Consider the following 23,354-nt stretch of genomic DNA (forward strand, 5'->3'; position numbering starts at 1 on the left):
GGAATTTCCCAGGTGGAATGGCCCCTAGCCATGTATTCCGGGGGCCTTGTAAGGAGATAAGCATCTTTTTCACGAGGTTTATCTCCCAAGAACAATTCCCAGCATTCCAGGAAAATACCTGGTTTCTGAGCAGGTGGGGCTTACAGGTTAATTTTGGGCACTGCACTGGCCATTTCTAAAGATTTAAAATAACTTATGTTTTGTGTATACTGTATACATTAGTTTCATGATTACACTCTATGTAAGATGGATTTGCTTACATCTTTGTCTCTTCTTTTAGCTTATTTCTTTGAATTTATATTCCCTGCAATGAGAAAGAACATATTAGGTCAGACAGCTTGCTTTTCTTGGTATGATGCACTTCATCTGTTTTCCTGTAAATGCCTCCCTCCTTCCTGATAGCCTTGCTTCCTGTGGCAGCTCCAGCCTCCAAAGCTTACAGCTGTGAGCCACCACCCTTCCCTTCCGTGGTATTCTTTGCAGGGTTGTGACAGAGGCTCTCACAGTAGCCAAGGCTGGCTTGGGACTTGTGGCAATGCTCCTCCTTCAGCTTCCCAAGTAGTGGAACCATAGGCTTTTGTGTGTTGGGATAGGAAGTAGGGGTTGTGATGTCTCCTGTTGCCCAGACTATCTAGTTTCCCCCATAGTGGAAGATGGATCTGAACTGGGTTTCTTGCCTCTGTCTCCTAACGCTGGAGTTACAGTGAGTGCACTGCCACATTAGCTTTCAGATTTCCTGTTTTACAGGAAAGACCACAAAGCAGCAGATAGCATGAAATGAGTAAAGAAACCCAAATAGCTACTTGGTGGGTGGAAAAAGTGAATGTTTATTCCAAACTGCCTAGGCTGTCCGGGGAGAGCAGAGAGAAGGGACCAGGGAGATAGATCTATTGTATCTGCTGGATTATAAAGGATTGGGTACCGAGAGGAAGGGAGTTTGGAGTGGATTGAGGGAGCCTAGAGGCTAGTAGCATTGACCTTGCTATGTGGCCACCATAGGCATATGTTAATGGAGCCTAACCTCCATTTGCCAGAGATAAGAAAGACTCCTTTCAGGAAGTAGGAAATTTATTCAAGCCTCAAGCCTCAGAAGGGAATGCTGGCTTTTGTCTGAATGTGGAGGTTCTGGGGAAAGGAACTTATTGACTGTTTTGAACTGTAGGAACACTGCATTCACAGAATAGGCCTAAAATGAAACATCTTTGGTGGGAGGAAGCACTAGAGGCCTGAAATTATCCCCTCCACCCACATGTGCACACATGCATGCATGATGTGTGTATGTGCAAGCGTGTGTATGTGAGCTCAGGCAAGCGCACTCCTGTATGAGCATTTTCATTCCAATGGACAAAACTAGGGTTTTGAGCATACCAGGCAGGTAAGCAGGTAAGTACTCTCTAATTGAACTGTTCACAGATACTTTTTTTTTTTTTTTTTGAGACATGGTCTTATAGTTCAGGCTGACCTGGAATTCACCATATAGTTAAGGATATTATTGAATTTCTGATCCTTCTGTTTCCATTTCCAAGTGCTGGGATACAGGTGTGTGCTATTTCTGGTGTATGCAGTGCTGGGAACCAGATCCGAGACTTTGCACATGCTTGCAACACTTCAGGATATAATGGAGTTCTATGTCCAGCCCTAAAACTTTGAGACATAATGCCACTAAGATGCCCAGGCTGGACTAAACATAGGCTTCCTGCCTCACTCATCCCCACCCTCCCAGCATAATGGGATTTTAGGCTCCTGTACTATGTCCAGTAATCTGAGCTTAAATGTTAAACAGGGTGGTGGTGGGTGTCACGTGACTTTAATCTTAGCACTCTGGAGGGAGCTGCAGCAGCAGATCTATTTAGAGTTCAAGGCCAGCCTGGTCTACAGAGTGAGTTCCAGGACAGCCTGGGCAACACAGAGAAACCCTGTCTTGAAAAACTAAAATAAAAATTTAAAAAGGCACCCAAGAAACTTTAAATGTGATATTCTTTATATGTATTCTAAATATATGAAGAAATGTGTTAATTTTTAAACTTGAGCAGGGACCGGAGAGGTGGCTCAGCATGAACTGTAGCTTCTGAGTTCACTCACTTGCCAGCACCCACATTCAGGTTTCTCACAATGGTCTGTATCTCCAGGGACCTCAGTGCTCTCTTCTGGTCTCTGTAAGAATTGTACTCACGTGTGCACAAATCCATACACAGATATGCGCACACTTCAAAGCGGACAAATCCAAAGAAATCTCTGGCTGAAGATGTCCGTTGGTGAGGACAGAAGACCCTCCTGGCACTCAGAAATATGTAAAGCACTGCTTTTGGCACCATGCCCCGTAGAGCTCAGCAACCTCCTTTCAAGTTCCAGCGGATCAAGATTGTTGGTGTTCTTACATTCTCAAGGCCCTGCATTTCTTGAGCAGAAATGATCGATCAATTTTACTGGGACTTTTTGTTTCTGTCCAGCTTTTGAGTGGAACTGTGTTGAAGAATGAGCACTTTAAAATTCACCATTACACCACCCAGTCCTAAAAAGCAATGATGTAAGGACTTATCTCCCCAAACATATGACAGCTACTTTCACTTATTTAGAATCAATGTTGCCGATCTGTTTTGTCCATGTGTATGGCTTTCCTATGGGCTTTTAAGATCTACCCCTTCTTGACCACCCACTATTGGCATTAGGATAGCCCCTTCCTCCAGCAATGGCTTCACCCACAGGTGACAGGAACCTAGCACCTCAGTTGCCATGGAAACAGCCAAAGCATCCTCAGAAGACATCAGTTCTGAATCCCATCTCCACCTGGGAGCAAGTGAAACCCCTCCTCCTCTTTCTCTTTCTCTTCTTCTCTTTGCCCGGCCTTGACCCCTGCCCCATCCCCTTCTATTAAAACCTCTCCACGTGGAACCGTGTTTGGTGTGGTCTGTCTGGGCATGGTTGAGAAATCTAATTAACAGCACCCGCCCTTGTCAAATGTGTATCTGAGAAGGTACATTTATTCTCACTGTTAACTAGATTTATCAGTCATTATTACTATCTTTACAGATCACTTTATCACAATAAAGAGAAAATTGGTTGAGCGGCCAGAGAGATCACTCAGTAGGTAAGGGTACCTGCTACCAAGGCCTAGGCCTGAGTTACTTTTTTTCCTTTAAAATTTTTTAAAAAATTAATTAATTAGATTTAAAATGCTTATTTAGTATACTGTAGTTGTCTTTAGATACCAGAAAAAGGCATCTGATTTCATTACAGATGGTTGTGAGCCACCATGTGATTTCTGGGAATTGAACTCAGAACCTCTAGGAAGAGCAGTCAGTGCTCTTAACCACTGAGCCATCCCTCTAGCTCTGGGCCTGAGTTCTTATAGCATTCAGGACCACCAGCTCGATGGTGGCACCCCCTAAAGCAAGCTGGACCCTTCCACATCTATCCTGAAATAGCACCACAGGCCTGTTTCTTAGGGGCATTTTCTCAACGGAAATAACTTGTGTCAAGCCGACATAAAAGTCAGACAGCACAGATACCTGTGGCATATGGGGGAAGGAGAGCCAATTCCCACACATGCACCGTATGCATGTGTCTACAAAATTATATAAAATTGAGGGAAACGTGTATCTATGGATGGCTTCCACAAGAGAAGCATCCTAGAACTCATTCCATTCCTAAAACTATATACATTTAATAGATCTACCTGCCTCTGCCTCCTGAGTGCTGGATTAAAGGCATGGACCACCACACCTGGCTTAGTGTACACACACACACACACACACACACACATACACACACATGCTTTCATGTGTGTACATGTGTGTAGAGGTACCTGTTGAGGTTACAGAGTCCAGTCTCTTCTAGATTGAGTTGAACAGTTATGAGCCACATAAGTAGTGTGTGCTCTTAAACTGCTGAGACTTCTCTCCAGCCCCAATATTTATTTTTGAACTCCACGAGTATCTTGCCTCATTCTCATATGTGTATGTACTATGTGCATAGCAGACAGCTGCTTACTTCTTGAAACTGAAGTTACAGGTAGTTGTTGGCTACCATGTGCTTCCTAGAAAGCAAATCTGGGTTCTCCACAAGAAACACTGCTCTTAAACACAAAGCCATCTCTCCAAACTCACATACGTTAATTTTAAATGATTTTAAAATTAAGCTATTTCTTCTCCCCCTTGCTCTGTCCTTTCTCCCTCATTTTAATATTCATCTTTCCCCCAATTCTCTCTTCTCCCTGCCAGTGGAGTCTTGCTGTGTTGCCACAGGTGTCTGTGCTGTCTGGCTTTTATGTCGACTTGACACAAGTTATTTCAGTTGGGAAAATGCCCCCAACAAACAGGCCTGTGGACAAGCCTGTGGTGCTATTTCAGGATAGATGTGGAAGGGTCCAGCTTGCTTTGGGTGGTGCCACCATTGGGCTGGTGGTCCTGGATGCTTTAAGAATTCAGGCAGAGGCCTGGAGAGATGGCTCTTCCATAGAAGGCTAGGCTTACAATCAAAAATTTAAGAATGCAGCCTGAGCAAGCCAGTAGGCTGCACTCCTCCACTGGCTCTATATCCGTTTGAGCTCTGACTTCCCTGACTTCAGGCTGTAAGCTGAAACAAACCCTTTGTTCCCTAAAGAAACACTTTCGTCATGGAGTTTTATTATAGCACTAGAAAGTCTAAGACAATGGCCTCCAACTCCTGGATTTAAGCAGCCCCCCTATATCAGCTAGCCGAGTATCTAGGACTATAAAGTGGCCTGCATGTCTGTTACAAATGTGGAGAACAGTCTACAAACTAAAGGGAGCAGTTAGAGATGGGAAGTGTCTTAGTTTTCTATTGCCATGTGAAAACATATGAAAGCATTTAATTCAGGATTACGGTTTCAGAGGGTGAGAGTCCATGATTGCTGTGGCAGGGAGCACGGCAATGGACATGGGTGGCATGGGGCGGCAGCTGAGAACTTAAACCTGGCCCACAAAGCACACGTCAGAATGAACTAAGAGAAGCGTGTGGGCTTTCTGAAAGCTCAAAGCTGCCCCCAGTGACACACTTCCCCCAACAAGGCCACACCTCTGGTCAGAAAGCTAGAAAAGCAACCTATTTCATTCCTTAGCTGCATCTGTTTGGGATCTGAGGCCCAGTGCACTGGTATTTTGGATATTCTGTTCAGTGAGGTCAACTCTGGAACAGAAGACTATAGCTTTGAGGTTTGAGGGTGTAGTTAGTGGTAGAGTACTTGCCTAGGATGTTCAAGACCTTGGAAACGTGGCAACGTTTGATCAAGGGGATACACAGGCCAGTAGGATAGGAGGGAAGGCAGGTCAGTAGAGCAGCTCCATCTAGCAGTATTATGTGCACAATACAGGGTGTGTGTCATGTGCACAATACAGGGTGTATGTCATTTTTATTTTTCAGGTAGCCACAAAGCTCCTTCCTCCCTCTTCTTTTGCCAGGGCCTCAATAAGTAGTTCTGGAAGACCCAGAACTTGCTATATCAACCAGGCTGGTATAGAACTCACAGAGGCCCCCCTACCTTTGCACCCTGAGTGCTGGTGTTAAAGACATGCACTATCAGTCTTAGCCAGAAATTTAACTTTTTGTTTTGTTGTTGTTACTTTTCAAGATAGAGTTTCTCTGTATAGCCCTGGCTGCTCTGGGCCTCTTGAAGATCTGCCTGCCTCTGCCTCCCGAGTGCTGGGACTAAGTGCACCACACATTTATCTGAAATGGTGTGCCAGGAAGTGTTCATGACCCCCTTCCTCCCCTTCCCCCAAATCACTAAGAAGCAGATTCTGATTCCAATGCAATCGCATTGGAGCCTTTATTACAAGCTCGGGCTTGGGCCACACTGCTGTCCCTGACAGAATAAGAGGGTGTAGCCCTGAGGCTTAGGGGGATAAGGCTTTATAGGAATGGTGAGCAAGTTAGGGGAGTTTAGCCTAAAAAGTACCTAATTGAATAACTATTGAATGCATCCACTCTGAAGCAAGACTGTATACAGTGACCTGTCACGTGCCCACGCTTCCCGCCGATAGGAACAGGCGTGCAACAAACAAACAGATTCTTCTGCGGATAACCTTTATTGTACAGTACTTTGAGCAGGGGGCTTCTTGAGCAGGAAACTTCTCTCTGAGCTGGGGACTCCCTACCGGGTTCTACTGTCTAGGCGACCTCTCATGCGCAGTCTCCCATGTGCGATCTCTCTGTCCAGTCTCTGTCCACGCGGGATCTCCCGCAATCTCTCCTATCGGGTCCCTCTCCACGTGGTGGTATCTCTCCGCCATCCCTCCATGTGGGGTCTCCCGCAATCTCTCCACTATCTTCTTCTCCTCCTCACGTGGGGGAGAAAATGCACTGCTATATATGCCTAAGAGACTTGTGTTGCTACCTGATTGGTGCATCCTCCTGTAGCTCAATCACGTGCCCCCGAGAGCAGGCTATGACGTATGTGGCGCATGCGCATTAAGTCTCTTGGCTGGGCAACAGCTGTTTGCTGAGTTCTCGGCGGGAAGCCGGCGCCATGTTTGGGTGTGGCACAAACGGCTCCCTACAGTGACCAACAGTCTAAAGAACACCTGAAACAGACTAATCTTAGATTAACTGTTGCTAGGAAGTCACGTGGGGGCCTTCCTGGTCCTTGGGGGCAGCTTAGGTTCAGCTATGAGCCAAGTTCTCAGGCTTTTTTCTTTTAAGATGAAGGCTGGTCCCAAGATGAAGTAGGTTTGGCCTCTCAGAACATATTTTAAATATTCCAATATATGATCAATAGGTAAATACTGAGCTAGTATGGTGGCGCACCTCTATAATACCAGCACAGAGGCAGGATCATGATTTCCAGGGAACCTTGGGTTATATATTGAGATGGGAACCAGAATGAGGTGCTGAAAGGATGCCTCAGAGGCTAAGAGCTGCTCTTCCAGAGGACTTGGGTTCAATCCCAGGACCCAATGGAGATTCACACCAGTTCCAGGGGACCCTATGCTACACTGTGCACCTACTAAACAAGTAAAACACATAAAGTAATACAATTTTTAAAATAGCAAGGCATGGTAGTACAACCCCTCCCTTTTTACAAATTTTATTTTCACATACATTGGTGTTTTGCCTACATGTCCTTTGGACCCAGGTTCTCTGGAAGAGAAGCCAGTGTTTATCACTCCAGCCACATCCCCCCCCCCCCACTTCATAATTTTATTTTCTGTGTGTAGAAGTTTGCTTACATAATTTGTCAGTGTACTTAGTGTGTGTGCCCGCGCCTGCGGAGGCCAGAAGAGGGCATCAGATCTCCTAGAACTAGTGTTACAGATGGTTGTGAAATGTCATGTGGGTGCTGGGACTCAAACCTGAGTTCTGTTAGAACAGTCAGTGCTCTTAATCCCAGAGCCATCTCTTCAGCACCCGCTAGTACACCACTTTAATCCCAGTACTAGGAAGGCAGAGGCAGGGAGATCTATTATTGGTTAGAGGCCAGCTTGGTTTACATAGCCAGTTCCAGATTACACAAAATGAGACTCTTTCAAAATACAAAATCAGGATAAGTGACCTGTGATCAATCCCTGGGATCCACATAGTGAAAGGTGAGAACCAACTCGTCCAAGCTGTCCTGATTTTTAGTAGATTGCTCTCCTAAGACCAGGATGGAAGGTTCTAGTTGCATATTCCTGCCAAGTCCCTTGGGGAAGGCAAACCTGGGGTAAAGCAGACTTTGGTCACAATCCTGTGTGGGGATCGTACTCGTGCCAAAGCACAAATACCACAATAGTGCTATGAAATGAGTATACAGGGAAAAATTCCGGAGCGCCGGTACGGAAGATGTCAGAGAAACCACGTAGTCAACTCCCAGATGCAGTCGATAGCCTCTGCGTCTGCGCGGGGCGTTGATGCAGCTGCGCACGTGTGGTTTGGGAGGAGCCTTTACGCTCAGCTCCGAATCGAGATACCATATCCGGGTCGGGTCAGAGACTTGCTTCCGGCGTCTAGGAAGTGACGTACCACTTCCTCTCACGCTCCGCGACTGGAAGTTGGGTCCCACGCGGGGTCAACATGAGGATCGAGAAGTGTTATTTCTGCTCCGGGCCGATCTATCCAGGCCACGGCATGATGTTCGTCCGCAACGACTGCAAGGTGAGGCGGCCGTGGCGCGCCCGCTCCGGACGGCTGGGGGACTGGAGCGCTCGCCGCTCGCGCCCGGTTCTGAGCGCCGTGGAGTGGCCTGGGTTGGACCCGGTCTCGGTTCACTGCCGGCGAGGTCTCCTCTTTGCTGTCAGACGCACATCCGATCCGCAGGCCACCTGGGCTGCCGCACGGTCAGGAAGTCGGTAGAATTCATGCTTAAGGAGGCTTCAGGCTGACGTCCAGGGACCAGTGGGAGGTGGGAGTGTCTGTAGAGGTTAATGGATATGATGCCTGGGCCTAATAGTCTTTTGCATTTGTTGCTGGAGTTGAGCTAGGAGAGAGGCAGCATCGAGGTTCTTTGGAGAACTGGTTTCCTCGGCAGCCTTCACTATCCCACTTTTTGGAGGTTCTCATGGGATGAAGTATGTAAGGAAAAGCATTATGATTTACGCCGTATGCACAGGCTTTCTCAGTTGAGGTTTGTGACTGGGTCACATATTTTAGTTATGACACTTAGCTTTCTTTGCTAGCACCATTAACCTCAAAGGCTTATTTTTTATGTTTTTTCTATTGACACAGAGATTGCATTATTTTTTAAAGACTTATTTATTTTATGTATATAAGTACACTGCAGCTGTCCATAGACACACATTAGAAGAGGGCATTGGATTCTATTGCAGATCATCTTGAGCCACCGTGTGGTTGCTGGGAATTGAACTCGGGATCTCTGGAAGAGCAGTCAGTGTCCTTAACCGCTGAGCCTTTCCTCCAACCCGAGATTACATTATTTTTAAAGGCGTTATAGGTTACAAAGTGAAGCATCTGAGACGTGTAAAATAGCAAGAACACACTGAAGTGTTAGTAAGTTGGAAGTTGCTGCCGCTTTGGGGAATTAAAATAGTAAAGACTCAGGCCTGTGAATGTGATCTTCAAGAACACATCCAGCACACATCATGGAAACAAATGTTTGTAATCCAAGTAGGTAGAAGGCCGAGGCAGGAGGATTCCAAGTTGCAGGCCAGCTTGGACTATACTGTAGGAATTTGTTTTACAACAACAACAACAAAGCGATTCATAGTTAATGAGACACCGGAAATGAAAGGGAAAAATGACCTATTAACAGTCTTATTTTTGAAAATTGTGCTCTCAGCCGGAATTCACCCTCACCAGGAATATAGAATTAAACAAATGGAGAAGGTCTTTAGGGAGCTTTTCTTGGAATATTTGTTCACTTATGGCCAGTGTAAGGTATTTGTTCTTTAAAGTGATTAGTGATGGCTTGCTTTAGGGTTTTTAGCTTGGGAGGGATGGTGCATGACACCTACCAAACACTCAGTGTGCGCGTCTGTTCTGATGTCGAATGTGATTCTAGGTGTTTTCCTTAGGAGTTCCCTGTGAGTGCCGCCCCCCCCTTGACTCTTCAGCTCTTAGGTATTTTAACTCGAGTGTCCTGTAGGTGTTTCGATTCTGCAAATCCAAGTGCCATAAAAACTTCAAGAAGAAGAGGAACCCACGCAAGGTCAGGTGGACTAAAGCCTTCCGTAAAGCAGCAGGCAAAGAGCTCACGGTGGTGAGTACAGTTGGTGGTGTCCTGAGTGTGGGTCCTGTGTGTGGTTGTCATTGCTTCTCTGTTTGGCTATGGAGGGTCTCATTCTCACATGATCCTGATCTCCACTGTTCTGTAGACTCCCGAGAGAAGGGGAAACTGCCCACCCCAGCATGTAGAAGTTCATTCATTTTTGTTGTTGTTGCTTTTCTTTACTTTTCTTTTGTCCCCCTATCCTTTCTTTCTTTCTTCTCCACAAAACTGTTTTGGCTTTGGCAAAGAAAAAGAAAAATAATTTAAATAGGTTGGGCGAAGTGGGAACTTGGTCTTTAAGGATTGGGAGGAGGTTGGGAGATGAGCTGAGGAGCTCCTGGTAGGACCAAGGCTCAGGTGAGGTTTGTATCACACGTGAATTGGTTTCTGCATGTCCTTGGTAGGACTCAGTCAGCATTAGGGCAAGCTAAGGCTGAGGGGGTGTTTGGTCCCTGAAGAGGGAGATGACAGAAGCCACAGCTGTTCTTTGCTGGAGGAAGAAGTTTTGAGTTGCTGTGCCCCTCTGTGGCTGTCCCTTTCCCTTAAACCTGTGACCTGCCTCCTTCCTGCTGCTTACAGGTACCATCCATAAGTCCATCCACCCCTGCTCCCAGTACCAGAGCTGTGCAGTGAACACAGCTGCATGCTGTGTAGGGTGGGAGGCCAAATCAGTTACCCCTCCAAAAATAATCTTCAGTGTAGGTGAGGCAGTGGAATATCTTTAGTGCCGAGTGTGACTGTGTGTGTGTGTGTGTGTGTGTGTGTGTGTGTGTCTGTCTGTATGAGAGAGAGAGGGGGGGGGGCAGACAGGCAGACAGACAGACAGAGGGAGCTTGCACCAATCCTGCTCCTCCCCAACCTCAGCTGCTGTACTGCTGAGGACGCTGAGCTGAAGAGAAGCTCATGTTTGTAAATGGAGTAGCTCGTGTGGAGTTGATATTCCATATCTTCTGTTGGCTTCATTTGAAAGCAGAGGTGCACCTGTGGCTTTTTCAGAAGTCTCCCCATGTGGAGGGCCCAGCACCACACAGGTTACCCTGCAGGTGTGTGGTTTCATAACTTTGCTGGCTCTTAGATGGCAATAATATGAATTCTTAGTATTTGATTTGATCTATGAAAAATGGTTCATATAATGGAATTTCTGCCTGTGATTCTCATCTGCAACTCAGAAGTTGGGGAACTCTTTCAGTTTGTCTATAATTCTTGCAGTTGTTAAGATAGTCACTAAGGGAGGGAGGGAAAGGAGGAGGGATGGATGCTCCTTTCTCTTCAAGAAACACTCAGGAAAGAGCTGTTGTCAGCTAGTTGAATGCCAGTATTTTTCAGTATAATGAGGACAGCATTGAGGACAGTGTCTTAATACACACGTCTACTTAGGATTTTTGTGTCAAGGAGACTGTTTTAAGCAATGCTTTCTTACCATCGTTCTTGTCAACCCTCTGCTCTCACAGGACAACTCATTTGAATTTGAAAAGCGTAGAAACGAGCCTGTGAAATACCAGCGGGAGCTGTGGAATAAAACTAGTGAGTCCTGGGGTGGCAGGGACTGTGGGCCTCTGTGACCTCATGTGAGTAGTCCTTTTGTTTTTTGTCTTTAATCGTAGGCTGTTCAAGGGTCTTTTTAGAATTTGGCTGAATTTGAGTATATCAGAAATTGGCTGGTTGGTGTATCCATATACAAACAATGTAATTATTAAGCCTCCCACTCAAAATAAGAATCACAAATTCTGAAAGAATAAATAAAAAGAATGTTTTGGTGTGTGAGGCAAGACCTGGTTAGGAAGTAGATAGACCCAGTATGTTAGACTTGGCTGTTCCCAGGGCCAGGAGTGCTGTGGGCCTTGCACAGTAAGGTAAAAAGATGCTGTACTTACGGCGATTGGTACAGATTTTAAGGGTGCATCCAAGTGCTTGCTTAGGTAAATATGAAGTTACAGGCCCCAAATTTGAAAACAGCAGTGTTCAGCACTTGTGTGTGTGTGCCCCTACCCCCTTAAGTAGACAGGGAAAAGTGTTAAAAAACTTAGTTCCTTCTTTTCACTTTTAAGAGGATTTTGCTGTGAAGCCATGGCAGGCCTTGAACTCACAGCCTTGTCTTCCTGAGTGCTAGTATTATAGGTGTCTGCTGTGTTAGGTTGCAGCATTTTTTTTTTCTTTTAAAATACAAAAGGCAACTTTAATTTTAGAAATTTTATGTGTATGGGTGGTTAGTCCATGTCCCACATACATGCTTGGTCCCAAGACTCTGGAAGAGCAGCTAGTGTTCTTAACCACTGAACCATCTTTTTTGTCCCCTTTGGTTTTTAGATTAAGACACAAAGATGGATCAGTTTTCATTTTATAGGAGACTGGTTTCCCTCAGAAGGATCATAGGCAGGTCTGACACCTTGATATGACCCAGTGAAACCAATGCTGGGCCTCTGATTTCCAGACCTGTTTCTGCCTGTTCAATACACAAGAGCCGAAGCTATTTCTATGTTTGACTGTTAGACTAGCTAATTTTGTGTTCAAGCTATACTACCAAGTAGCAGTGAAGAGCAGCGGCCGCTCTTCCAGAGACCCCGAGTCTCGGTGCCCACACGGCAGCTCAGTCAGTAACCCTGGTTCCATCAGCATGTGGTACACAGACACATGTAGAGGTTGTAGCATTTTTGTGAGTGGCAGGTCCACTCGGTGCGTTCTCTCCTTCCCATGACTGCTTTCAGTAGCCTTCAGCTAGCAGATCGTATTCAGTCCCTGCCCTACACTGAATAGTCCCCGGTTTTCGTTCCTGTTGACTGTCTCAGGCATTTGCAGACTCATTCCCACATCTGAATGTGCTATTAAGAAACACTATGTAGTACTTTCCTTCCCTGCATGAGTTCTGTGAGCCTTCTGGATTGAATCCTAAAAACAGACTTTTTGAAAGTGTTTCATGTAGGCAGTGTGGGAGTCTAACACTGTTTCCTAACCTGTGTTATGCAGTTACTGAACCTGACTAGTGAGTACAGGTAACATCTCGTACCTTAAGCTTTGCCAGTAGTTTGTAGTGAATTTTCTCATTTAAGCCAGAGTCATGCAGAAGTATTCAAAGTGCTTGTTACAGTCATGCTGGTTGTGTACATTTGCTGACTGTGATTTTTTTGTAGTTGATGCAATGAAGAGAGTTGAAGAGATCAAACAGAAGCGCCAGGCTAAATTCATCATGAACAGGTATGTATATGTATAGAGGAATAATTTTGAGATTTCCAGAGGTATTGGTATTTTTAAACCCTCTTAATTTTGACATAACTTCATACTTTAAAAAATAACACTTAGGAAGAATAGTGTGAGGAACACTGCTGTAGTCTCTGTATTTTTCATTGTCACTGGGCAGTGAGTGACCTGGACATGTTTTGCCCTCCCGCTTGGTGTGCTTTGGTTATCCGTCCCACTTGAGTGATTTCAGATAAGGAAATGGGTGTGGTGCAGGACTGCAGGACTGTGTGTGGCCAGCACAGGCTGCTGCTTCCCATCGAGATCAGGCCCTGCCTTGCTTTGTTCTTGTTGGCCTGCAGAGTTGTTGCTGAGTGGGAGGCGGGAGAGTAGGAGGAACAGGAGGGTGGCCGCCCCTCTGCATCCCCACTGTGCCCCATGCAGCCAGTGTCATTAGTGAAGCTGCAGAAGCTGTGGTGGGAGTTAAAGTCTCAGAAGTTTTGTCACTGAAGTGTGGCTGTGATGCTTTTTATCACAGGTTGAAGAAAAACAAAGAGCTACAGAAGGTTCAGGACATCAAAGAGGTCAAGCAGAACATCCATCTTATCCGGGCTCCTCTTGCAGGTGAGTAGAGATGGGAGTGGACTTCTGTGGTTGTGTAATTGGGCCAGCTCATGATCTAAATGTGCCTGTCACTCAGCGTCTTCCTGTTGTGGACAGGCTGTGGCTTATAGTCTCTCTTCCCTCCATTCTTCCACAAATGCCTTTTCAAGTTAAATACAATTATTTGTGCAATAATTGTATAGATGACGTTTGATTAAAGACACCTCAGGTTACCAACTCTCAACCTTTGGTTTGTTTTGGAACAATCTGGGGGAACTTCTGAGTATAAACACAAAAGCCCAGGTCCTCTGTGGCTCTCGAGGTGATGCTGGTACCACATTCCAGGGGCACTTTGTGTAAGAAAACTATCCATTTGCTACTTTTACCTGGGTGGGGTTTTCTCTAGCCTTCTGTGTAGCCAGCAGCAAACACAATCTTGTACAGAATTGATTCTCTTTAATACCGATTACTCAAGGGGAGAGAGAAATTTTGACTAGATTTTAGTAAAGGCAAACTCTGTAATTAGGTCTTGATTGGGTTTGTGTGAAGGGACTACCTTGGTCATGTTTGTACCTAATTCTATCAAAACAAGTAGACCAAACCCTGGGGTGTTTGTCTCTGATGCACATGACGCAGGGCCCAGAAAGAGCAGAGACCTTGCTTCCTTCACAGTAGGCCATTCCTGGTCAGGTGGACTCTGCACTAGGTAGCTGAGTGTTTTCATCCCAGCTGTGGGTTATGGACTCACTAGTCAAGTGATAGAGGGTAGATGGATCTGCCTGGTTTCTCAGGGTTCAATAGGGTTTGCAGAAGTTTGAGATGATGCATTTGTAGACTGCTTTGTGCATTCCTAAGACCTGGGTGAGTTAGGCTAGTATTCCTAACTTTTAAAAAATGGCTGCTACTGTAGGGCAGTCAGGATGCTTTGTAGAAGGCTGGAATCAAGTCTGCAGAATCAAGCTTAAGTTCTTGTGTTGTTCATTTTTCTCCTATTTAAATTTGGGTTGATTTTTGAGAGTCTCACACATGAGCACTGTATTTACATTGTATCTTCTGTGTCTTTTAAAGGCAAAGGAAAGCAGCTGGAGGAAAAAATGGTCCAGCAGTTACAGGAGGATGTGGACATGGAGGAAGCTTCCTAACGGTGCTGCCTGCAACTGACCCTGTGCACACTGGAGTCAAGCGGAGACTTTTGGCCCTTAAGTTATTGATTGGTTCCATAAGGTCCCTTGTACAAGGGTGATTCAACGTGCTTCCCCCTTGAATGTTGCAGCCTGTACGAGCATCCCCTTGTGGGTGCTAGCTCTCGGCTCAGCGTTCTGCTACACTGTGGTATGCTCATGCAAACAGGAAGGTTTGTGTGTGGATGAAGACATGAACTGTGGGCATAACGTGGTGGAGCCAACCATCTTCCAATGTGAAATTTTAACTGATGTAATATTTTCCTCGCATTGGGATAGTCTGTTTATTAGGGTTATTGAAATGGAAGTCACACAGGAACTGAATGTTCTCATGTCTACCTGAGTCTCTTTTGTTTTGGTTTAGAATGTTTAGTAACTTAGAGTTGCATCATAGCAGCATACAGTACAGTCAGATTATATTGGGCCATCTGACCTGCCGTGATGATGGAGGTGGGCCGGGTTGATAAACTTTGCATAAATAGCACCTTGCTATTTATGCTTTGGAGAATGCTCAGTTCCAAGTTGGGACATCTGTCCCAAAACATTCCTTCCAGCCCATTAGTGATCTAGAAGCAGAAGAATCTTGGTGCCTTTCAAAGTTTAGTGTGCAGTTTTCTTTCCTTTTTTTTTTTTTTTTTTTTTTTTGGGGGGGGGGGTTCTTTGTGTAGCTCTGGCTGTTCTGTTCTGAAACTTACTCTGTTTGCCTTGAACTCACATGAGATCCACCTGCCCTCGCCTCTCCGGTTCTGGGACGAAAGGCATGCACCATCATATCTAACATTTTTTTTTTTTTTTTTTTTTTTTTTAAACCTTAAGGCTCAGTGGTTAAAAGCACGGGCTGCTCTTCCAGAGGTCCTGAGTTTAATTCCCAGCAACCACATGGTGGCTCACAACCATCTGTAGTGGGATCTGATGCCCTCTTCTGGTGTGTCTGAAGACAATACAGTGTACTTATATGTAATAAATAAATAAATCTTAAAAAAAGGGGGGGGGAGCCAACCAAAAAGAAACTCTGGCTTTGGAAAGTAGAATTTGTGGATAGAATGGTAACTATTATTTGTACACAAATAAAGCCCTTTCTAAAGTAAATGCCTAAATACTTCTTATTTAAAAGTCCTGAACAAAAGTTCGTGTCTGCTCCTTTGATGAGACCTTCTGCACACGTTATAAGTAGGAGGTATAGTTAGTTAAAGGGAAATATGTGCTTCATACTTCTTGGTAGTTTTTATATTATGATTAAGAATGTTAAGCTTAGCCAGGTGATGGTGTGACTTTAATTCTAGCACTGGGGAGGCACAGGCTGGAGGATCTCTGAGTTCGAGGCCAGCCTGGTCTACAGATTGAGTTCCAGGGCAGCCAGGGCTACACAGAGAAACCCTGTGGGGTTGGGGCTGGAGAACATCTAGAGCTGGAGCCAGAGTTACACAACAGAAGCCTTGTCTTGAACCTCCCCCCCACCTATTGTTACTAAGTAATGCCTTTTTTTTTTTTTTTTTTTGAGACAGTCTTGTAGGTGTACTTTTTGGGCTATTTTATTGAGTTCTTACACCTCTACCTTCCTTTCAAACCCCCAACATTAGGTAAAAGAAAAAGTTAGAGGGAAAAAGGGGTGTAAACTCTTTACCTCCTGCTGATTGGGGGTGTCATGTTCCTTGGGCCAAGACACTTTGTTTCTCTTTAATTTTCATGTCTTTGCTCATGACAACTTGACACACCTCAGCCATAGGAAGCAGGAGCAGCAGCCTCTTTGAAGTGCCCCACCCCTCTCCAGGCTGGGGCATTTATAGCCTCAAAATTTCCCAGAATTCCAAACGTCACACAGTCACAGGAGCTCTCTGCAGCTGGCCAAACCATACCCTTGCTAGAGCAGGAGATAAATCATAGCCAACTGTTGGGAAGCAGGCTTTTATCCCACACTGTTGGGGAACCTCACTGTAAGGTAGCTGTCCCCAGGACTGGGTGGCTTTCCAAGCTCAGTGTAAAATGGGAGACTGGGCTTCCCAGTCTTTGCCTCTGGAGAGTCTGTCTAGAGAGTGCAGCACCACTGTTTGGCCTCACTCTTGATTGGTATGTTGAGCTGTAAATTCAAGGCTTCTAGGTAAGCGTAAGAGCAGACACTTGAGTAGTTCAGAAATGTTCAGTAGAGACTACCTCAAATGCTCCTGTGTTCTGTTTTTAAAAGATTGATTTATATCTGTATATCTGTACACCACCTTCTGTGCCAGAGGGGGTGCTGGAAGCAGAGGTACAGACTGGTGGACTGCCATGTGGTTCTGGGGATGGAAACTGGGTGTTCTGCAAGAGCAGCAAGAGCTTTTAACTGAAGATGCCTCTGCAGCCCTGTCTGTGTTCTTACTGATAAGGTGTGGGTTGTTTCTGATTGACATTGATAATGTGGATAAGGACAGTGGTCTTAAAAGAGAAATCGCCTTTTCATGACATGCTGTGCTTTTGTTTTATTATGGGTGTGTTTATAAAGTGGCAGTGTTGGGGATCAAGCTTCCCACCTTGCTAACTTGGGACCCTGCTGCTGTGCATCGAGAGCAGTCAGTTTGGAGAAACTGAACGGAAGAGCTGAAATGTATTCAGTGAAAAACATTTACAGAAAGTATTTCTTTCAAAAAATATATTTTTGCATTTGCTTGAAGATTTTATGTGTATGGGTGTTTTGCCTGCATGTATGTCTGTGTACCACATGCATGCAGTACTCACAGAGGACAGAAGAGGACATCAGATCCCGGAACCGGGGAATCAAACCCTCTCCTCTGTGTAGGCAGCCAGTGAGTGCTCTTGCTACTGAGCTCTAACTACCTCTCTCCTGGTCCCTGAGGAAAAGAACTTTGATCTGTCTGGTAAGTACTGGTATGTAGCTTTGAGCTTTGTCCTTAACAGCACAGGGGGAGGCCAGGTGTGCAGCTGGTGCTGTGTAAACCTCACTCAAGGGAAATACCCAGCAGGGAAAGAGAATGTTGGGAGGAAGTGAGATTTTTTTGAGGTAGTTGACATTCTTGATGGGAGTGGACCCTGGGAGGTTGGTGGTCATCTGTGATTGGTGTCTTGAGGCAGAAAATGCAGTGAAGTGAAGGCTCTGGGAAGCCAGTGCAGCAGCGGCACCAAGCCGTGTGTCGGCACTGCAGGAATGGTTTGCATCTAACCTGGAAATGAAGGCTGATTAATCTAGGTATCCGGAGAATTCCAATTTTCTCAACATCTGCTTTTGTTTTTGAGCAGCTTTAATCTAGCACTCATTAATTTAGGAATGTTTGCTGGTGTGTGTGCTGTGTGTAAGATTGTGTTTGACCTGGTTTGTTGAAGTTAAGAAAGTCACTGGAAAGTATGCTAGCTAGAGTTCATGTGCCCCCCCAAAACCCCCTCTTTTTTTGAGACGGTTGTTTCTTTGTGCAACCCTGGCTGTCCTGGAACTCACTCTGTAGACCAGGCTGGCCTGGAATTCACCCAGATCCACCTGCCTCAGCCTCCCAAGTGCTGGGATTAAAGGTGTGCTGTAGTTCCTGTCTTACAGGAAAATTTAATTCTACAACACAAACTGTTAGGCTCTCCTATGAGGACCTCTTTGATTTGAAGTGGGAAGACCCACCATGGCAACCCATACCAAAGACAGATGTGGAAGAAGGAAACTGCTTTTCTTCTTGACTTCACTTCTGGCAAGTTCATCTGTTGGGCTGCTGCAGCATTAGACCAGAGCTCTCCAGGAGTCTTCCAGTGCCCAGGTCGGGCTGCTGAGATATCCGGCCTCATGGGCTGAACAACCAGGTTTTTAGCATCTAATTCGAGACAGCTAGTGTTGGAATGCCCAGACTATAATGTAAGCCAACCTAATAAGTCTCCTTATAACTTACATATCCATTCCCTTTATTCTGTTCCATAGAGAACCCTAATACAGCCCTTGGAGTTCATGGGAAGTCATTAGAGGTTAAGAATCTGTTATGGCTTAAAGTGTGTCGTCGCCAAAAGACCCTGTTTCAAACACAGTGGCCAGTGTAGCAGTATTAGTCGGGGCTTAGCTGGAGTTGTTTGCAGCCAAGCGGTTGAGCTCTTGCCCTCCCACATTTAGCCGTGGTAAGATGCAACGTGAAGAGCGAGAGTGCAGACAGCTCTTTGATCTCCGAACTTCCCAGCCTCCAGATCTGTAAAGCAGTTGAATTCTCTTTATAAATGATCCTTCCTCAGGCATCCTGTTAACAGTAGCACAAAGTACACTAAGACAGCCTAGAAGTTTGGGTCAAAACAGTTGAGGCTGCACTACATACAGTGGTGTTAGAGTGGCCTTGAAGCTGCAGTTGGTTGACTGCACACAGGAACTGCCCGGCACAGATTTCTCTCACTGGAGCCTGGGCCCTTCTCACTAGAGCAATGCAATAGGTTTGTCTGTAACTGGATCCCAGGGGTTAGTGTGTTTAAAGCAGCTACTGCGTGATTCTGATGCCTTCCCGAGAAGGAGAGCTTTTGAAATTTCTAGTGCTAAGAACTCTGTTTCTTTGCATTATTAAGTGGCTCACGGGGATAATGGGAACAGTACTGCGAGCTGCAGGGGCATGATAATGGCAACAGTACTGCGAGCTGCTGGGGCATGATAGTGGCAACAGTACTGCGAGCTGCTGGGGCATGATAATGGCAACAGTACTGCGAGCTGCTGGGGCATGATAATGGCAACAGTACTGGGAGCTGCTGGGGCATGATAATGGCAACAGTACTGCGAGCTGCTGGGGCATGATAATGGCAACAGTACTGGGAGCTGCTGGGGCATGATAATGGCAACAGTACTGGGAGCTGCTGGGGCATGATAATGGCAACAGTACTGGGAGCTGCTGGGGCATGATAATGGCAACAGTACTGTGAGCTGCTGGGGCATGATAATGGCAACAGTACTGCGAGCTGCTGGGGCATGATAATGGCAACAGTACTGCGAGCTGCTGGGGCATGATAACAGCAGCTGTAATTTTCCTGCTGATGCCACTGGAGCGGCTGATGGATGTTTCTTGACTTTTAAGAGGAATTGTGGTCCAAAGGCAGTCTTGTCTATTTTTATTGGGGTTTGATTAGTATTCTGTCTGGGCGGATGTGGCCATGGATGTGAGCAGGAGCATTTTGTGGTCCATTTGTTGGACTCTCTATGTTTCATCTTTAATTCTCTTGTTTATGAAGGGCTTGGTTAAGACACCCGCTTGAGCATTGGCTACAGCCCTGTCTTCCTGTTGATGGCCCTGTCATGGTATAGCTTGCCGTATACACAACAAACTTACCCAACACTGAGGGGAGGTGAGGTGGGTACGTGTGTGGAAGGCATAGTGGTTTCTAACCTCGAAGGGTCTTATGCTCCCTGCAGCCGAGCAGTAGCAGAGAGCATGGGAATAGTCTCAGACCTGTTTCCTTACCTCAGTATGCTTTCCCCAGGGACACTGGGAATTCAGGGCTCACTAATTATAAGTGGGTGGACAGTGAATTCAGATAAACGATTCAGCCTCAGGTCAGATAGTCTCCACCGATCCTCAATTAGTCAAATAAGAGGGAGCTGAATTTTTGTCTTGAGCTGATCATCAAAGCAGCCTTTTTAATCTTTGCTGTTTCTTCTAGGGAAGGAAGCTGTATAACCTCAGAGCAGTGGGTGGTACTGTCTTCCAACACAGCCCCATAACTAACTACCCAACAAGCAACCCAGTGTTTCCCTCCCCACTGCTACCAAACCCTCTTCCTGTAACTGCACTGCTCAGATATGCGCACACCTTGGGTCTTTACATTATCTCTTTCTTTTAAAAGATTAATTTGTATGATTAAATTATGTGTGTGTACATGTCTCTGTGTATGTGCACATACATGATTGCAGTATCTTTGGAAGCTAGAAAAGGGTGTCAGAGCTGAAGTTATGGGCAGAGGTGAGCTACCATGTTGGTGCTCAGGGCCTCGAGAAGAGCAGCCAGTGTTCTTGACCTCTAAGCTATTCTCCAGCCTTGGTTGCATGCTCTTCCTTGTTTTGGGGAGGCAGAATATATTTATTTCTAGTCTATTACTCAAAGAGAATTTCAAATGTCTTTTTGGGTAAAGTAATAACACCCTAACAGTCTGCAGGGTATTTGGATTTTTAGTCATTATTCTTCATTTCATCATCCATTTGTTTAGAAATACTACTGAGCTTCTGCCATGTGCCAGGCATAACTAGACGCTAGGGACATTGGCGAGCAGATCAGATGGAATCTGTCAGCTAGGATGTCATAGACAGGTGGACAATCCTGAGTGAGTAAAATTGGGGGATGGGTGTTAAATTGTTCATTTTTAGTTTATTCAGGTTTCTCTTTTTGTAATATTTTTATGATTTACTTTTGTTTTTAATTATCATATGTATTTGGGTATGTGCAAATGAGGGCAGGTGCCCGCAGAGGCCAGTGGCATCAGATCCCTCTGGAGCTTGAGTTACATGCAGTTGGGAACTGCCCAGCGTGGGTGCTGGGAACTGAACCTGGGTACTTTGCAAGAGCAGCAAGTGCTCTTTACTGCTGGTCATTGCTCCAGCCCTCAGATTTCATTTTAAGTAGGAAGCTCTGACTGGGACTTCTTCGGAAACAACGTGGCACTGTCTCCTTTACTTCCGTTGCTTCCAGTATGCACAACTGGATGTCTGGGTCTGTGATGTGTGTGCAAACAGCTCTGGCTGTGCCTGGTCTTGGTTCATTCCCTGATGTGGATCAGTGTCCTTGCTGCTTATTTATGAGAATCAAACATGTAGATAAGCTGTCTCTTGTCCACTTTGAATAGCTGTTAGAAGCATGGGTTCGGGGCTGGAGCGATGGCTCGGTGGTTGATTAAGAGCACTGGCTGCTCTTCCAGAGGTCCTGAGTTCAGTTCCCAGCACTACATGGTGGCTCCCAGCCATCTGACAACATCTACAGTGTACTCATATAAAACAAATAAATCTTAAAAGAAGAAGAAGAAGAAAAGAAATATGGGTTCTAGTCTGAAGAAGCCAAGAGAGCATGCACTTCTGGAGACCAGAGTCACTGAACGTCAGGAACTCTCTAGTCTTTACCTCTCAGTGCTGGGATTTCCAGGCCACATCACCACATCTGGTGGCAGGTCCTAGGGATCAACCTTATTTTTCTGTACTTGTATGGCAGACATTTTACCAGCTGATCAGCCTTATAGCCCCTCTAAATGGATTTCTGATATAGTTGCTTCCTCAAGCCCACACTGGAAACAGACTAGTCATAAGACACTGTCAGAAGTCTCTACATTTATCTGTGCAGAATTCAGAGCCACCTACATGATGACAGTATTGGGAAGACCTGTGGTCACTGCAGAGACTCTTGGTGACCATTGAGATTTTCTGTGCTATTCAATGTGACATCATTCAGGGAAGAGAACTTTTCTATTTTCTTTGAGTGGAAGTCAGATTTCGGGGGGCTGGAGAGATGGTTTATCAGTTAAGAGCACTGGTTATTCTCCCAGAGGATCTGGGTTCAATTCTCAGCACCCACGTGGCAGCTCACAACTGTCTTTAAATAACCCCAGCTCCAGGTGACCTGACACCCTCACAAAGATATACATGCAGGCAAAACACCAACATATATCAGACTGGAGTGATGATGGTTCAGAGTTCAGGGGACTCGATGCTCTACCAGAGGACTCACTTTGCATTTGGTGGTTCACAACCATCTGGAACTCTTGACCCTGAGCTCCAGGGCAACCAGCACCTTCTGACTTCTTCAGGCCCACACAAACCTGCAGGCAAAAATCATGTAGATTAGTAAGTCTAAAAAAGCAGCCAAACAAACAAGGAAAGAATAGAAATCATGGGCTGGAGAGATGGCTCAGTTGTTAAGAGCACTGACTGCTCTTCCAGAGGTTCTGAGTTTAATTCCCAGCAACCACATGATGGCTCACAACCACCTATAATGGGATCTGATGCCCTCTTCTGGTGTGTCTGAAGACAGCTACAGTGTACTCAGATACATTAAATTAATAAATCTTAAAAAAAAAAAGGAATAGAAATCACATTTCTTTGGCAAAGCCAGTAGGCAGGGCTGCTGGTGTATTGCTTTTTTACTGGATTCCATAGTTTTCTAAGTGGAACCCATGGGCCCCGTGTTTCAGAATTCTTCAAATGAACACAACTCATAGGCAGTCTCACAACAAATTTATTGGTGCCCATGAATGCTTGTGTTCTCTACTTGGTTACATCTGACGTTCTCCCCACAATAAAGAGAACAATCAATCAGTATGTGGTTGTTTCCAGGAGTGGGTGCTAGTTTATGATAAAACCTCATCTACAATTATAAGACATTAATGAGTGTTTAAATAGACCTGGGATTGGGCAGATTGAATATACTCTTTTGTGTAATTACAGAGAAGCAAGTGGAAGTGGCCTCAGGATTTCAGCTTTGCAAAGCTCATTGCAGAAGCACAGATGGGTCAGGAGATGCTGATAAGAAATGCCTGGGACAAATCCTCTTTAAGCACTGTCTCAGTACCACAACTGCAGGACAAATCACTCAGCGTTAATCACTTTAGAGTGTCTCGGTCCATGTCTGTCTCCCACAGACAGCATCCTGGAGGCAGTCCTTGTCACGCTCTGTTTAACTTGAATCATTAGCTTGCTCAGAAAATCATTTCTCCTTAGACTTGTCTAGGTAGAAAGTTCAATATTTAGTGGCTGCCTCTCTGTGCCTCTCTAGCCACCCCTGAGCTGTTGCTTTTGCAGCGTGTGGTCTCCTGGGGTACAT

The 23,354-nt window shown here is 45.4% G+C and overlaps 1 protein-coding gene across 1 annotated transcript; it reads left to right on the forward strand.

The window, feature by feature from the left end:
* Nucleotides 1-7,958: 7,958 nt before the first annotated feature.
* On the forward strand, nt 7,959-15,605 carry RSL24D1 (ribosomal L24 domain containing 1). The gene is made up of 6 exons (XM_080934860.1): nt 7,959-8,091; nt 9,539-9,652; nt 11,113-11,185; nt 12,790-12,853; nt 13,374-13,459; nt 14,507-15,605. The coding sequence occupies exons 1-6, from the start codon at nt 8,011-8,013 to the stop codon at nt 14,578-14,580; spliced, it is 492 nt and encodes a 163-aa protein (XP_080790986.1). The 5' UTR covers nt 7,959-8,010; the 3' UTR covers nt 14,581-15,605.
* Nucleotides 15,606-23,354: the final 7,749 nt, after the last annotated feature.

Source organism: Micromys minutus (assembly GCF_963924665.1).
Source record: "Micromys minutus genome assembly, chromosome: 21".
Classification (NCBI taxonomy): domain Eukaryota; kingdom Metazoa; phylum Chordata; class Mammalia; order Rodentia; family Muridae; genus Micromys; species Micromys minutus.